This window comes from Serinus canaria, chromosome 9 (genome assembly GCF_022539315.1).
Source record: "Serinus canaria isolate serCan28SL12 chromosome 9, serCan2020, whole genome shotgun sequence".
Classification (NCBI taxonomy): Eukaryota; Metazoa; Chordata; class Aves; order Passeriformes; family Fringillidae; genus Serinus; species Serinus canaria.
In genome coordinates this window covers 20,825,963-20,842,091 of record NC_066323.1, presented here as the reverse complement: position 1 = coordinate 20,842,091, position 16,129 = coordinate 20,825,963, and the positions used below count along the sequence as shown (strand labels likewise).

Below are 16,129 nucleotides of genomic sequence, written 5' to 3'. Positions count from 1 at the left end.
CATGTGAGCCCAGAAAAATGAATCACCAAAAATGAAAGGAAGCAAAGAAAGCAAGCAAAAAAATAATAATAAAAAAAAAAAGATTAAAAAATCCCTCCCCAAAGCCGCCTTCCAGAGGGTTGGGCAAAAGATAAAAGCTCTCGGAGGAGCCGGGACTCCTCCTCTCCCACCACCGACCTCTCATTTAAATGTCTGTGTGCAGGCTGCAGCCGGCACTGCCTCGCCGGCCGCCCCGGGAGCCCCCCAGGAGCCCCCCGGCCGTGCCCCCGGGGGCGATGCCCAGGCAGGGCATGGGCAGAGAGCCGGGCTGCAGCAGCCGGGGGTGACACGGCCCCGGGGAGCGGTGCCGGGGGCTCGGGGGGGTCCCGCTGCGGGGCATGCCAGAGCCCCCGGGGCGCTGAGCCGAGCCGGGGCACGGCGGAGCGGACAGCGGGGGGGTCCCGGTGCATGGACCCCACCAGGGCAGGCCCCGATGTCGGCGCCACTGCTGCTCTGGGTGGTTCTGCTCCGCTGGGCCAGCGGCGGGGGCTTCATCCGGGCGGGCAGGACCTGGCAGCACTGCACAGGTAGGAGCCGAGGGCGGGGGTGCACCGGGGCCAGGTGTGTTCACCTGCCGGGACGGGGCTGCTCCCGGGGCTGGGATGCTCCCCACGCTGCCGGGGCAAAGCCCAGAAGGTGTGCTGTGTTTTGGGGGGCTTGCCCCTGTGGGTCAGCCTCTCCCGGCAGCCCAGCCGCGGTGTTTCGGTGCTCAGTGATGCCTCAGGGGCTGCAGGCTGCCATCAGCCATGGATGGTGGCAGGGTGTGGGGTCATTGCTGTGCCTGCAGCCCCCACAGTGCCAACAGGGGAGCAGCCAGCCCTCTGGGAGCTGTGGGGAGAGCTCTGTCTGTCCCTGCTGCACAGGCGTTGTCCCAGGTTCCTCTGGAAGCAGAGGGGAGGGGAAGGACTGGAAGAAGGAGAAGAGCCATGAAGTCTCCCTGGAAAGTCCCTCCTGCCCGGACTCTGTGCTCTGACAGGCACAATCCCCACCCTCCCGTCCCACCATCCCCGGCGGAGCCGGCAGCTCCGGTGTCACTTCCCGAGCCAAAGAGGGTCCCGGTGCCCCGGCTCTGCCATCCCCTCCCCACGCCCGTGCTGGGTGGGCAGAGCTCCCTGAGCTCAGCTTTTGGGGCTGCTTTGGGCCCTGGCTTTGCGTGCTTAGGGTTTGTCCCAGTTGGATGGCGATTGTATTCTGCTTTTTGTTACAGCCCAGGTGACATGAGAAGAAAAACTGGGAGGGATTGGAGAGCTTCTGCCCACTGCTTCCTCCCTGAGGGGCTGCAGTCTCTGGGAATGTCCCTGCTGTTCCCAAGCAGCCTTGGCTGGGGGGGTGCTGGGGGTACTGAGCCCCCAGCATTGTTCTGGGGACCCCAGCACGGAGCCCCCTGATGCCACCTGTGCTGGCCAAGCTGGGCTGGAGCACCCCAGCTGCTCTGCCAGCCTTAGCAGTGATGGATGTGGGAGGCAGAGCTTTGGATTTAGGGATCTGCGTTTGGTTTTAGGACTTGGCCCCTTCCTGGCCCACAACCTCCAGACCCAGCTGAGCTCTCCCCCAGCTCATCCTCAGCATCTCAGGGGCAGCTGGGGGCTCCTGAACCCCTCCTGCAAATCCAAGCCTGACTTCAGCTTCTCCTTTTTGCTGGGGAAAACAGGAACTGGCCGTTGCCCGAGTGATGCATTTCTGAAATAAGCTGTTCCAGTTAACCTCCCCCACCAGGACTTTGCTTTAGGAACAGCCTAAACCAGCAGAGGGGTGGGCAGGGGGCACACAGAGCTGCCAGGGTGGGAAGGACCTCACCCATGTCCCTGCTCTGGTCGGGACGGAGCCACATGAGCAGATTCCTCCTTGCTCTGCCCACCTGGAACGGCGCTGGCCAGGCGTGTCTGGAGGAAGCTCTTCCCTTCTGCAGCTGGTTTGGATTCAGACACACAGCCCAGCCTTGCTCGCAGCTCCCTCCTTCCCAGCCCTCCTGCTGTGCCCCAGCAGCCCGGATTTATTAGTACAAATTGGAGCTAAAAGCCAGGTCTCAGCGGGGTGGGACGGGATCAGGGATGTTTAGTGCAGCCAAGTGCTGCTTCATCTCTCGGGCACCATCTCCCCTCTCTGCCAGAAAACCATTCAAAAATAAAACCAGGAGGGTCCCAGGCCAGGAGAAGTTCCCACAGCTGCTCCAGCCCTTCCTGTGCCACGATGTTGGACCTGGCAGCGTTCCGTGGGGTGGCACTTTCTGGCGCTGTTGTGCTCTGTGCTCTCACCGGGGCGATGCCCTGGGGCTGGGCACGGCGTTCTCTTCTCTGGGGAGAGAGTAATTATTTATAATGAGTGGTTTTGGTGCCTGCTGGGAGAGTGCGTGTGCGTGTGTGCAATTAGGGCTGGGCTGGGAGAGCCCGAACGGGACCGGAGGGGTGGAGCTGTCCCCACTGCCCTGTGGACAGGGATGGGGACGGCTGGCTGCCCTGCGAGCAGGTCTGTGGCACCGCATCCCTGCCTGCTGGTGCCGGTGGATCCCGAGGGAGCCGCTGGCAGCCCTGGGGTGCCCGGCTGGCAGGTCCCAGCTCCAGAGTCCGCGCTCAGAGCCGCATCAGTGAGACGGTTCTGCACCCTCGCCGTTCCTGCTGCGGCGATGGAGATGCCAGCCTTGTGTCTGAGCAAATCTCGCCTGTGGCCCCGGAGCGGGGGCTCGGGGCAGACCCCAGGCGAGGGCTGGCAGGCTCCTGCGGCACGCCAGCCCATCCTGCCGCTCGGCCAGCGCCGGGTACCCCCATCCAAAACCCTCCGCTGTCTCTCGGCACAGACCTGCGCCCGCTGGACATCCTGTCGGAGGCGGTGCCGCCCGGGGGGCTGGCCCGCGGCATGCGGGTCCTGCAGGTGCAGGGGCTGCTCGGCTTGCAGCTCTCCGCATCGCGGCCCCGCGCCCTGGCCTTCCCCGCCTCGCGGCTCTTCATCCACTGCGATCGCTTCCCCGAGGAGTTCAGCATCATCGTCACGCTGCGGGCGCTGCGCCGCCCCGCCAAGGTGAGCGCGGGCACCGCTGGGCACGGCACGGCACGGCACGGCCCCGCAGGTGCCAGCCCGTGCCCTCCCGCAGAGGAACGAGTACATCTTCACGCTGATGGTGGAGGAGAGCCCCAGCGTCCTGGTGGGGCTGCGCTACGCCCCCGACAAGCTGCACTTCCTCTTCTGGAGCCAGGAGCGCGCTGGAGGCTGGCAGACCCGAGTCACCTTCCCCAACGTGTCCCTCTCCGACAGCCAGTGGCACACCCTCATCCTGGCTGTCTCCGGCCAGTCCTTCTCCTTGACGGTGGACTGCAGCGTCCCCAAGGACGTGTAGGTTGGGGGGCCGGGCAGGGTGATGTCCTTCCACTGTGGGGGTCCCAGTTGTGGGTTTTGCTGGGTCTGGATTGAAGGCACTCCAGACAGTAATTCGTGTTCAGGCTCAAGTGTTTATTATTTCTTATCAGTAAAACAGTCTCACTGCTGGGAGTTCAGCAGCTTTTCTTCAGGAGGCACTAAATGACCAACAATCTCTTGGCACAAGGTCTTTTAAGGCTAAACTGTCCAATTAAGAGCTGACACCTAGATTATTTTCCCTTTTAACCCACGTCTCCTCTGGCCACCAGCAGATGCTTTGAAATTGTTCTCTTCTGTGAGACATCTTCTCTGCCCATCCCCAGGGTGGTGGAGACACCATTTCCAGCCTCGCTGTCGGTGAGGAGAGCCAGCTTCTACCTGGGCAACAGGAGGAGGAGGAAAGGCGTGTTCACGGTAGGTGCCCCTGCTGTGGGCTGTCCCTGGGTGCCCAGGTGGGCTCAGGGCTGCTCGTGGCTGGCTGTGGGGGGACCCACAGTCAGTCCCCTGTGCTGGCAGGGCTTGGGCCACGGCACAGGAGGCAGAGTCCCTCCTGTGGGTCCCTCCCATGTGGAGGCACTGCAAGGCAGCTGCTCCAAGCCCCGTGCCAGTGGTGCCCTTACACCAGCTGTTAGATTGCCCCAGCTGGGCATCTGGGATCTGACAGATGTGCACTAATCCCGTGGGCACTTCTTCATCCCAGGAGGGAGGGCAACAACCAGAAGTCAGGCAGGGAATCCAAGGCACAAATTACCTGCAGCTCCCATCCTGTGATCTGCAGGACTTGGTCTCCATCCCTCTGCTCCCACTTTTCCCAGGGCTTGCTGAGACAGCTTGTCCTGCTGCCAGGAGCTGATGCCACCCCCCGGATATGCCACGCCGTGAACTTCAAAGTAGCAACGCTCTCTGTCCCCAGTGTCCTGCAGGATGTCCCTGCCAAGGCAGTGAGCAACGAGGTGCTCAAATACCCCTACGGTCAGTGCTCCCTGGCAGGCTCTGCTGGCCTCCTCCACCTCTGGGAGGAAGGGTCTGGGAATGAAGCAGGAGCAGAGGGGAGGAGGGTGTTCCTGTTCCCAGCACTCTCAGCATGTGTGTGTGTGTGTGTGTGTGTGTGTGTGTGTTTGTGTGGGGATCCCTGTCCAAAATCTCCCTGAACAGACAGGGTGGCCCTGCCTGGCTCCCTGGGCTCGTGTCAGTGGCCCCAACACAGGGTTGTCCCAGATTTGTGCTGGGATTCCATTTTCCCCACTGCCCCAGGCCCATCATCAGGATGGGGCCGGAATGTCTGCCCCTCCTGCCTCTCTGCTCTGCACTGTGTGCACTGAGAGGCTCCTGGCTCCTCTCTGTGCCCAGAGACTGACATGAAGGTGACCCTGGGGGCCCGGCCCCGCTGCTCCAGGCAGGAGAAGGCTCAGTTCTGGTTCAACGCCTCCCGCCGAGGGCTCTACCTCTGCAACGGCAGCACCTGGCTCTCCATGCTGGAAGGTACCCCTGGGGAGGCTCTGGCACTCCGAGGGAGGGAAGGAGACCCTTGCAGCAGAGCAGGAGCTGAGATTTGCCCTTGGGACCACTTTGGGATGGGAATCAGCTGCAGGGAGGGGCTGGGGTGTGCCCCTGTCTCTGCCCTGCTTGGCCAGGCTTTGCTTTGCTCTCAGTGCCCGTGACACTTCCAGAGCACCTCTGGATTCAAGTGCCTCTGTGCTTCTCCACATTATCTGTCCCTCCTGGGAATTTTCTGGGCTCCTGACCTGGCTGAGCAGGACAGCTCACCCCAGAGAGAGCCATGCTCGAGGTGTTGGGGTGCTGGCCCAGTGCTGAAGCATTTGTGGGGTGGATAAGGGGAAACAAAGAGACCCAAAAGCTGCCAGAAATACTGGGGGTGATTGGGAGGGTGGCACACACAGGTCTCAGAGTCATCTGGGCCACGGTGGGACACTTTGCAAGGAAATCAGTGGGAGTACCAAGGTGGGAAAGGCAACCAGAGCCTGGGTTGGATGGGTGTTCTTCAATTATGACATGGATTTCATCCCCTGGCACTCTCTCACTCACTCCAGGCTGTCTTCCCAGGATCCCTGGCAAGGACATGGAGGATGGGATAAGTCCCTAACTGAACTATCCTTCCCTTCCCCCCTCTCCCAGCATATTTCTGGGTTTGGATGAGCCATTTGTTCCCCCCAGCAGCTAGCAGTGACTGGACCCCCTGTCCTTCCCTACCTCTGGAAGCCATCAGGACTGGCACAGTGTCCCTGTTTCCCCAAGGAGAGCTCATGCTGGGGTCTTACTGACCTGTGCCCCTTGGTGCCCCCAGCACTGCCCCTTCTGCCATTTGTCCCTTCCAGTGCCCATCTGCCTGCCATCAGGGCCCCTCTGGAGGTTTCTGCTCCAATTCCTGGCAGGAATTCTGTCTGAGCCTTCCCTAACCTCTCCCGCTGTCATCTCCTCCTTGTTTTCTTGAGGACAAAAACATCAAAATGATCAAAATCCGTGCCATGGGGCTCTTTCCTGCTCCCAAAGGACACAGCTGTGCTCTGTGCTGGAGAACAGGGCTGGATGTGCTGCAGTCAGCCTCTTCCCACCCCTAGGTCTGGCCCTTCACCCCCAGTGGCACCAGGACCTCCATGTGCCCCACAAAGCCCTGCACAGCAGCAGGTGCCACTGAGCCAGGGTCACCACATTTCTCTTCACAGAGAAAAGCAAGGCACAATTCTTCCCAAGGATATTTCTGGCTTTCACATCCTCTGAACCTCAGAGAAAGGAAAAAACCAATTCTTATCTCATTCACTGCTCCTGCGTTGTTCACAAGTGGAATGCAGCGTGGAAGAGTGTTTTCCTGAGGGGAATTATTGGTGATTGGATTCTGGTGTGAGTGTTTTGAGTCATTGACCAACTGAATGAATCTGGGTGTGTGTGTTGGGACTGTGGGCTGGCAGTCAGGAGATTCTGTGTGCTGGTGTTCACAGGGGTCCCAGGGTGAGGGAAGAGACAAGAATCTTGACACCATGTTGACTTCTGTTTCAGAAGGCTGATTTATTATTTTATTACATATATATTATATTAAAACTATACTAAAAGAACAGAAGAAAGGATTTCGTCAGAAGGCAGAAAGAAAAAGGAAATGGAATGATAATAAAATCTTGTGACTGACCAGAGAGTCTGAGACAGCTGGACTGGGATTGGCCATTAATTAAAAACAACCACAAGAGACCAATCAAAAATCCACCTGTTGCATTCCGCAGCAGCAGATAATCATTGTTTGTTCTTTTCCTCTGAGGCCTCTCAGCTTCTCAGGAGAAAAAATCCTGGCAAAGGGATTTTTCAGAAAATATCAAGGCTACAGTGCTGGGCAGTTGAGGGCTTGGCAGGTGCAGTTTAGAGAGAATAGAATAGAATAGAATAGAATAGAATAGAATAGAATAGAATAGAATAGAATAGAATAGAATAGAATAGAATAGAATAGAATAATACAGTATAATAAAGTAATTAATTAGCCTTCAGAGATCCATGGATATCAGATTCCTCTCCTTTGTGACAGGCAAAAATACCCACGCTAAGCCAGCCTGTGGGGCTCCTCTCCAGCTAAAAACCACCTGGTTCTAACCCCATCCCTCTTTTTCTGTGGTCTCCCAGTCCAACCCCGGCTGGACTACGTGGAGGAGCACCAGAAGCTGGTGACCAACTCGGAGACGATGGGTGTTGAGGTGTTCTCCATCCCCAGGCTGGGGCTGTTTGCAGCCACGGCCAACCGGCTGACACCCCCGGGCTCGGCCATCTACAGGTGGACTGATGGCAAGTTTGTGCACTACCAGAACATCCCCACGCACCAGGCCCAGTCCTGGAAGTATTTCACCATTGGGAAGAAGGTGAGGCTGCCAGGAAGGTGCCCCTGTGTTGCAGTATATTCAGCTGCAGGTGCCCAGCACTGGGTTCTCTGAAGCCTTGGGTGTGGTTTAGGGAATATAGGTTTGGAGAATATGGGGAGCTGCCTCTCAGAGGTCTGCCTGTGGTCTTAAAGAGCCATCAGGGCCTGCAGTTCCCTCTCGAGACCCACTGAGTCCAACCCGTTGCTTTTTTAAACTCTCTTGCTTTTAAATTATTCCAGGGATTCAGAGCTGCCTCTTCTCCCCTGGGCAATCTGCCTCGGGGCTTGAGCAGAGGATTTGCCTGGTTCCTCTCCCTGGGAAGCTGCTTAGCACTTTGGAGGAGCCCAGGAAAGCCATCTGCTGAGAGCCAGCTCTGAGCAGGGCTCCCAGGGAAGCTGGGATTGTTCCCCCTCTGTCGTGACCCCTTCTGGCTTTGTCCCCAGGGTTTTCTCTTCCCACTGAAACTGTTCCTGGAGTGCCCCAGGTGGGCTCCCTGGACTGGAGGTGGGGATTCACCTTTTGTAGGGGGACAGGGGGACAGCCCAGAACATCCCTGTCCTTGGGGGTGGCTACTCCTTGGCTGAACAAAGCCCTGGTCCTGTACAGGCCAGGAGGCAGGAGCCACCCCCACTGACTCTTTCCTCTCTGTGGGCTGTGGCCCTGTGCCTCTTTGTGGCCCAAACTGGGGTGTGATCTCTGCTGCTCCATCGGAAGGACACTGGGGTGGCACAGCAGGACAGAGCTCGGATGTGCTCCCTGCCTTGCACTTGGCCATCTCTGCTGCACCACTCTTGCCTCTTACACTTTCACAGGGGTTTCTTGGTCTGGAAAATGTCTTGTCTCAGGGAATTGTTAATATTACTGTCATTGTTATCATCACCATGCCTGCATTTTTTTGTTCTGAACCACCTTTGCTTCCAGGGGGGTTTGTGGGCTGAACCTCCCTCCTTCCCCAGTGCATTTCATGTCCATGCTCCCCATTCCTGGGGCTGGAGGGTGTGGGTGCAGACAGCTCAGCTCTCCCTCCCCTTGTCTAAGAGCTCCTGGGCACCAGCTGTGCCCCTGCCATGCACTAGGACCCCCCAGGCCACTGGGTCCCTGTCCCCACTTTGTGTTGCCTGGGGACAGCTCAAGGACCCCAGCCAGGCCATCTCATCCCACACCAGCCACCTCCATCCCACCTCCATCCCCCTGCCTTTTCCTCTCCGTGCTGCTTTGAGAGGAGAAACCCATGCCATCCTGGCTTTTCCTTTTCCAGATCTTCCTGGCAGTGGCGAATTTTGAGCAGAATGAGAGGGGCCAGGAGTTCTCAGTGATCTTCAAGTGGAGCCGCAGGAAGGAGAAGTTCCTCGCGTACCAGCGCATCAGCACGCACAGCGCCCGCGACTGGGAGGCCTTTGTCATCCAGGGAGAGGCTTTCCTGGCTGTGGTCAACCACAGAGAAGGTAGCCAGCCCTCAGTGCTCCCTGCAGGGGGGTGTCTGGTGTAAGAGCCGAAATGTGGGGTCTGGGACTCCAGGGAGATCTTCCAAATGCAGTTTATTGGATACAAAATGCAGTTTGTTGGATACAAAATGCAGTTTATTCCATCCAAGACATTACAGCAGCCCAGGGTCATGGGTGACAGACCTGTGCCTACAGCTGTCAGCTCCAGCTGCAGGCAGGCCTGGACACCCTTAGTTTAGGTTGCAATGCATTTTACACTTTTCTTTGCTGAGCATCTCAACACAGTAGAACCAATCTATCCCTTAACTTTTACCTATGGCCTATCATAACTACTGTAATCACCATATTCATGTTATTGTTCTCCAATCACTCACAGTCAGTACATTACAGTTTAAGCTATAAGTTGTTTTTCAGTTTTCTTGGAGTGGAAAATTCTGAGACCTTTTTTCTACTTGCACGTGGGCCAAGCTGTTGGTGTGTTCCATGGGGTGGAGGCTCTAGGAATGGAGACACTAGGCAGAGGTGGAGGGGGATTTTTAGGTAGGGATGGAGGCTCTAGAATCTCTTTGGTTACTTCCTGGGGAGCAGCAGGTCACTTGCAAACAGCCTCTTGACCTGCTGGTAAATATTCATGAGCCTGTTTGGGGGTCTTGTTTCCTACACAAAGCAGGAATTGCTTTCCCTGATGGTGCACATCTGTCTCCCCCAGGCAACAACCACAATATAGACAGTGTGATCTACAGGTGGAACCCCAGGACAGGGCTGTTTGAAACTAACCAGACCATTCCTACCTCTGGAGCCTATGACTGGGAGTTCTTCACCATTGGACCATATTCCTTCCTGGCTGTAGCTAACACATTCAATGGCACGTCCACTAGGATCTACTCACACATCTACATCTGGCTCAGGGGCTCTTTCCAGCTCTTCCAGTCTATCCTGGTAAGGCTTGGCCACTGCTCCTCAGTCCCCCCACCTCTGTGTTTAGACAGGGCAGCCACATCCAGCTCCTCACGGCCTCCTTCCCCACAGACATTTGGTGCAGCTGACTGGGAGGTTTTCCACATTGGGGACAGAGTGTTCCTGGCTGTTGCCAATAGCCACAGCTATGACAGCGGGATGCCAGCACCCTCCAACTTCTATGCCATCAACTCCTCCATCTATGAGCTGAACATCACGGCCCAGATGTTTGTTAAATTCCAGGACCTTCTCACCTACAGGTACCTTTGGTCTGTGCCCTTCCCCTGAGCAACCCAAAGATGTCTTTGAATCCCAGAATGGTTTGGGTGGGAATGGACCTTAAAGTCCATCCCATCCCACCCCCTGCCATGGGCAGGGACACCTTCCACTAGCTCAGGTTGCTCCAAGCCCTGTCCACCCTGGCCTTGGACACTTCCAGGGTTGGGGCAGCCACAGCTGCTCTGGACAGCCTGTGCCAGAGCCTCTCTTCTCTCAGTTTAAAGCTACACTTGCTTGTCTTCCTGCAGGCTTCGCACTCCCAGGGGCTGGGACTGGTGGGGAGGGTGATGGGTGATGGCTCCTTGGCACCAACTCCCAGTGGGAGCTGGGAGAAGGGCCTAGATTTGGGAATGAGGGTGGATTTCTTTCAGGAACAGCCTGGGGACAAGAGCAGGGTTTTCTGTGTGTCCTCAGAGTGTCAGAGACTGGGGTGGGGTGGACACACGGGAGGTCATCTCACCTGTCCCTCTGCTCATTCCCTCCCCAGTGCCCTGGACTGGGAGTTCTTCTCAGTGGGAGATGACTCTTTCCTGGTGGTGGCCAACTCCTTCGATGGCTTCACCTTCTCTGTTAACAGCATCATCTACAGGTACTGCAGGGGTGGGGCTGCTCCCAGCAGGAACAACCCAGGGCACACTCTGCTGCCCCTGCCCGGGGAGGGTGGGTAGCATTATTCCCTGTTTTCAGGCAGGGATGGGAAGCCTGATGGGGGACATCCCACCCTGAGCCACAGCAGGGAGATGGCAGCCCCATGGCTCAGCTCCCCTGCCCTTGCCAGGTGCCCACCCCACCCCCCTGGAGCTCACTGCCCTCCCTGTGCAGGTGGCAAGGCTACGAAGGCTTCGTGGCAGCCCACCAGCTCCCCACAGTGGGCTGCAGGGACTGGGAGGCGTTTCACACCGCCGAGGGCTCCTTCCTGCTCTACTCCAGCGCCAGGGAGCCGCTCTCCAAGGTGCTCAAGCTGAAAACCACCTGAGACACGCTCAGCACATCGGTGCAGATGGACACGGAGCCCAGGAATGGCTGCAGCATCAGCCGGGCAGTGTCTGGCTGTATGCTCTGCAGGAAGGGAGGAGGAGGAGGAGGAGGAGGAGGAGGAGGAGGGAGCTGCAGAGCTCCCTGCAGCCTTGTCCAGGGGCTGTTTCTCCTGGGAAAGCTCTGCCACCACGCTCCAGAGCCATGTTCTAGCCAAGGTTGCTGGAGCCTGAGTGCATCCCCTGGCTTAGCAGGACCATGGTGCTTGGCAATTTCCAGTCCCCAGGAGGGACCCAGAGCTGCCAGCAGCTGTGGCCAAAGTTTGCACAAAACCAGGGAAGGAAGAGGCAGAGCAGAGCAGGAGCTGCTGGGATGGGTGCATGGCAGAGGGGAGTAAACCTGTGAGAAATTGTGGAGAAAAGTGTGTCCAGGCTTGGCTCTGCCTGCCTGGGGCTGTGATGTTCCTGAGGACATCTGGTTTGACGTTGCAGCCATTCTTCATGTCACCCTCGTGCCACTGCCACAGTGCCTGCCCACCCTCCCACTCTGGGCTGGGTCTCCCTCAGTGAGTGTTGTGTGTGTTGTACAGAGCTGTGCTGTGTTCCAGGGCCAGAGCTGGTCCTTGCTGGTCCATGCCTGGGGTTAGGGACCCCTGAGAAAACCTGCTTTGCATTTGGACCCATCCAGCTACCACGGGAGTGGGAAAAACCCAAACCTGCTTCAGGTGAAACTGTGGCCTCTTTTCTTTTCCTCACCTTTGCTGGGAGGACTCTTTTGCTTAACCAGAGCTCTAATAAACTGTGTGCACCCAGCCTTTCTCCACGTGGGTAACCCAGCTGCTCTGCCCGTGGCAGAGACATCCCTTCACCCAGCAAGTCACCCCTGCATGGCCATGGGTAGCCCAGTGAGGACGAGGTGGTCCTGACAACTGAAGTGTGCTGGGGTGGGGGTGACCCCCTGTCCCCCCCCACCCAGGACCCACTGCCTCACCTGAGTGTCCCAGAGCACCTCTCAGCCTTCCCCAGAGCCAGGATTCCTGCTGAGCTGGGCCACCCACCCCGGCACTGGGGAGCACTCAGGAGGTGCCAGCCCCATCAAGAAGGGTTGTGGGTCACAGCCTGAGCCTTTGCAGGGTCCAGACCTGCAGGGTGAGCCTCTGCATCCCTCCCTCCTCTCCCTGTTCAGTGCAGCTGCAGCTGGCTCTGCCAGGAAGGACCATTTCTCCCTTGTGAGGAAAGGGAGAATTTGATTTGCTTCCATCACTGAGCCGTGAGCAACAACTCTAATTCAGCCTGAGAAGGGCAAGATAAGGCCAGACCAGATCTATTTGGGCTGTTGGAGACTCAGCTGAGGGTGGGAGGGGATGGCACCTAATGGGAGTAGTGCTGGTACATTGAATTTAGGCTGGTCTGCTTTGGGAGAGATTGGATTAGGATAAGCCCCCCAAGCACCACGAGCACCACCACCCTCCCTGGACACTCATCTCCCAGCACAGCACAAACCCTGAGGGCTTTTCCTAAGTGCAGGCCTTTATTGAGAAAACAAAGGGTTTGGAGCTCCCCTGGTGCAGAGGGCCTTGGGGAGGCTGGCCTGCCCTTGGCAAGGCTGATGCCCCACTAGAGCCAGGATGGGGTGACCCCTCTGCACCCTGGGGACCTCCTGGCCCCACTGCCCATCTCTCCCAACCCCAAGTGTGTGCCTGGGGCTGCATTCCCTGCGAGCCCAGCTCTGGAAGGGAAAAAGGCTCTGCCTGGAGCTGTTTGTCCCCACAACCTGGTCACCACAGACAGGCCCACCTGGGTGTCCCATGTCATCTGCTCACACTCAGTCCAGCCTTGCTGGGGAGGGAGGATTGGTGGCACTGATCTGGAGAAAGCACTGGAGAACCCACTAGGAAGCTTTGATGCCCACCAGGTGGTCATGAGCTCCCTGTGGAGGTGCTGGGAGCTGGCAGCCAGCCCTGCCCTTTGGGGTGGTGCTGGAGCTCTCTGCCATGGGCTCCCTGTTGTTCCAGACTGCATGGCAAGATGATTCTATTACCGTCTGTATGGCAGCTGTCTTGTGCCAGGTGGGCAGTTTGCCTTTTCTCTCTCAGTGATCACAATCACTCCTCCCTTGGGAGGGACACCTGCTGATAACAGCCCATGGAATGTCCCTGCATGGCTGATAAGAACTACAGCATCCCACTGGGAGATGTGAGCCCACGGGGAGGAGCCAAGCATTGCTACCTTGATAAAATCTGGAGATTCTGGACAACCAGCATGGCTTCTCCACTGGATTTCCCAGAGGAACAGCAGCTGCCTCTTCTGGATCTTCAGAGGAAGACTCCACCTTTCTACAGGATCCCTCTCCAGCAGAACCAGCCCTGGCACTGCAGGAGGGCTGAGCCACAATTCCAATGGGATTGCTGGCAGCCCCCTGACCCACAGGGTGTCAGGCTGTGTTCTGACTCTGTCAGTGCTGTTCTAGTTTACTGCATTGGTTTTTTTATCCTTTTATTTCTCTTCCCTATTAAAGAACTATTATTTCCTGCTCCCATATTTTTTTTGCCTGAGACCCCCTTAATTTCAAATTCATAGCAATTCAGAGGGGTGGGGAGGGTTTACATTCTTCATTTCAGGGGAGGCTCCTGCCTTCCTTAGCAGACACCTGTCTTTCCAAACCGAGAGGATGCTGGAAGCTGGCACCCAGCCCTTACTACAGGGTGGTGCTGGAGGTCTCTGCCATGGATTCCCTGTGGATAAACCTGAAGCTGGCACCCAGCCCTGCCCTTTGGGGAGGTGCTGGTGCTCTCTACCATGGGTTTCCTGTGAAGATGCTGGAAGCTGGCAGCCATCCCTCACTACAGGGTGGTGCTGGAGGTCTCTGCCATGGGTTTCCTGTGAAGATGCTGGAAGCTGGCAGCCATCCCTCACTACAGGGCGGTGCTGGAGGTCTCTGCACGGCCCCGGGCGCCCGACAGTGCCGGCGGGTTCTCCCGGTGGCCGCAGGAGCGCTCCCGGTTGTGGCGCACGTAGCAGATGACATAGATAACGAGCATGGCGAACCAGCCGAACATGGTGACCAGCACGGCCACGTCCGTGCTCCTCTGGCGCACGCTGCAGAAGTTGGCGCCGGCGTGCAGCACCTGGAGCAGCGGCTTGCCCACGTACTCCTGCCGCGGGGCCGTGTGGCAGGTGATGTCCCGCACGGAGTCGGGGTCCAGCCGCGCCTCCCAGAGCACCTCCTGCAGGGCGCACTCGCAGTGCCAGGGGTTGTTGGCCAGGCGGAGCTTGGCGCCGAGAGCGAGCAGCGCCTCCTTGGGAATGCTGCGGATGCGGTTGCCGGAGAGGTCGAGGCTCCGCAGCCCCGCCGCCACCCCTCTGAAAGCCGCCCTGTCGATCTTCTCGATGGCGTTCCCGGACAGGTCGATTTCCTCCAGGTGGGAGAGGTGCCTGAAGGCGTTGCTGGGGATCCTGGTGATGCTGTTGGCATCCAGCTTGAGGAGCACCACGTCTCTGGGGATGTCCTTGGGGATCTCCTGCAGGTGCTGGGAGCTGCAGAGGACAGCCTTGGCCCCGGCCCGCTCCGTGCACTGGCAGCTGGGGGGGCAGGAGCTGCCCCAGGGGATGCAGAGCAGGAGGCAGAAGAAAGCCTGGGCCACGCTGGTGGTGGTGGTGGTGAGGGTCATCTTGCATTGAGCATGGCCACTGGCAGCTCCCCGGGCGTGGCAGCAGCTCCTGAGCAGCAGGAGGGCACCTGGGTGTCCCTGCAAGGCCTCTCCCATGGCTGGAGGGAAGCTGTGGGTGGAGGGGATGGGACACGGCGTTATTATCCTGGAATGCCAGGCGTGGCTTGTGTGTGATGTGCCCTGGCAAAGGGGTGAGAGGCTGGGCTCATGAGACCAGAGAATGAGGGTGGAGTGACACTGACTGTCTTTCCCAGGACAGCTTAATTTGGATTAATTAGAAATTGAAACCCCAGCTCCCCTAGCCCTGTCTCTGCAGAGACCACCCAGGTGGACAAAGGGAGCTGCAGGATGGGCTGTGGAGATGGGCCGGGAGCGTCTGCCCCATCCTGCTGCCAGTTTCCAAGAGGAGAAGCAGCAGTTTGCTGCTGGAGAGCAGCAGCAGTAAATCCTTATCTCACCAAACCTGAGTGTTTAAAAAAAATGATGAGTCAGACTCTAAGGATCATCAGAGTGATTTAATCACCACCAGGGTTTTAAATAACAAGATGTGGAGCTCTTTTGCTTTCCCTTCCCACCCCTTCTGGTTTCCAGGAGTTTCACCTAAGCGTTTGGAGGTGAGTTTGCTGTTTTAAAACAAACAAAGAGTGTGGTTTGAAAGCCTGACTCTGGGGGTGGGAGGGGAAGGGAGGAGGCTCTGCCTGGCACAGTAAAAGGGGTGATGCAGGAGCCCCAAAGGACACCCCAGTGCTGCCAGGGGCAAGGCAGGAGGTGAAACAGGTGGGGCACCTTTCCTCTGCCTTTGGTGCTGCTCATGTCCCTGCTGCTGCCTTGGCCAGCCTGGGGGAAGGGATCCTCATGGAGGGGAGGTCTGGGAGGCCAAGGAACATTTCAAATGGGAATTAAATGTCCCGTGGGATGTCATTATGGGCACCAAGTCGTTGTCCCTGTGGTACCAGAATCCTTCTGCTAATGGCACTCCCCTGGTAACAGCAGCATCCCTCAGGTATGCTCAGGGTACCACAGGGTGGGGCTCACACCTGAGGGAGGCTCATACCCGAGGTGGGCTCATACCTGAAGGACGCTGTCCGCAGCTCTGCCCTCAGCCCTGCCCACAGCAGTGGATTCTGCCCGGGGATATGAAGATGGGCTTCCCGGGAATCCCTCTGGCCGTGCAAAATGACCCGGGCTCTGGCAGCTCTGACAGCTCCGTCTCTCTGGGGGCACAAGGACGCGTTAAAGCCATGCCGATCCCACCGCATGGAAGTGCTCGGGGGCCCTCAGGAGCCGCAGCCTCCCCGGACCGGGGCTGTGCGGGGGAGATGCTCCAGCCCGCCCTGCCGGGGACCGGGGGCCCGGGGCTCCTCCGCGCAGCACCGCCGACCCCAGCGCCCCCGCTGCCCCGGAGCCCGGGGGTCGCTTACCGGCTCAGCCAGGGCGGCTCTGCTTCGCTCGGGATGTGGGTGCGATGTCGGCGCCCGTTCGGTTCGGTTTTCGGTTCGGCCGCGATCCCGGCCGGCCCCACCTGTTGCTGCGGCCGCTCCCCGGGCCGGGCGGTC

General features: G+C 58.3%; 2 protein-coding genes across 5 annotated transcripts; one reads left to right on the top strand and one right to left on the bottom strand.

Annotated features, from left to right (window-relative positions):
- The first annotated feature begins 227 nt into the window (after window positions 1–227).
- On the top strand, window positions 228–11,714 carry TSPEAR (thrombospondin type laminin G domain and EAR repeats). Of its 3 annotated transcripts, XM_030227219.2 has the most exons (12): window positions 232–566; window positions 2,834–3,054; window positions 3,128–3,366; window positions 3,714–3,804; window positions 4,206–4,362; window positions 4,741–4,872; window positions 7,015–7,247; window positions 8,506–8,692; window positions 9,402–9,631; window positions 9,722–9,909; window positions 10,416–10,517; window positions 10,751–11,714. In XM_030227219.2, exons 1-12 carry the CDS (start codon window positions 473–475, stop codon window positions 10,902–10,904), a joined length of 2,028 nt encoding a protein of 675 aa, XP_030083079.2. In that variant the 5' UTR covers window positions 232–472; the 3' UTR covers window positions 10,905–11,714. The 3 variants fall into 3 exon arrangements, with proteins under 3 accessions (XP_050833878.1, XP_050833877.1, XP_030083079.2); XM_050977921.1 differs by lacking the exon at window positions 9,402–9,631 and having other exon boundaries at window positions 228–566; window positions 9,678–9,909; XM_050977920.1 differs by lacking the exon at window positions 4,741–4,872 and having other exon boundaries at window positions 231–566.
- Window positions 11,715–13,366: 1,652 nt separating this feature from the next.
- Window positions 13,367–16,091, bottom strand: LRRC3 (leucine rich repeat containing 3). 2 transcript variants are annotated; one of them, XM_050977922.1, is made up of 3 exons: window positions 15,995–16,091; window positions 15,645–15,787; window positions 13,367–14,682 (listed from the first exon to the last, which is right to left on the bottom strand). In XM_050977922.1, exon 3 carries the CDS (start codon window positions 14,667–14,669, stop codon window positions 13,818–13,820), a length of 852 nt encoding a protein of 283 aa, XP_050833879.1. In that variant the 5' UTR covers window positions 14,670–14,682; window positions 15,645–15,787; window positions 15,995–16,091; the 3' UTR covers window positions 13,367–13,817. The 2 variants fall into 2 exon arrangements, with proteins under 2 accessions (XP_050833879.1, XP_050833880.1); XM_050977923.1 differs by lacking the exon at window positions 15,645–15,787 and having other exon boundaries at window positions 15,995–16,083.
- Window positions 16,092–16,129: the final 38 nt, after the last annotated feature.

What these genes read in the sequence shown, in the direction of transcription:
- TSPEAR (XM_030227219.2), top strand. Translation starts at nt 473, where the DNA reads ATGTCGGCGCCACTGCTGCTCTGGGTGGTTCTGCTCCGCTGGGCCAGC. An exon ending in GACCTGGCAGCACTGCACAG is followed by an intron (nt 567 to 2,833) that starts GTAGGAGCCGAG and finishes CTCTCGGCACAG; the next exon opens with ACCTGCGCCCGCTGGACATC. An exon ending in ATTTCACCATTGGGAAGAAG is followed by an intron (nt 7,248 to 8,505) that starts GTGAGGCTGCCA and finishes TTCCTTTTCCAG; the next exon opens with ATCTTCCTGGCAGTGGCGAA.
- LRRC3 (XM_050977922.1), bottom strand. Translation starts at nt 14,669, where the DNA reads ATGGGAGAGGCCTTGCAGGGACACCCAGGTGCCCTCCTGCTGCTCAGG.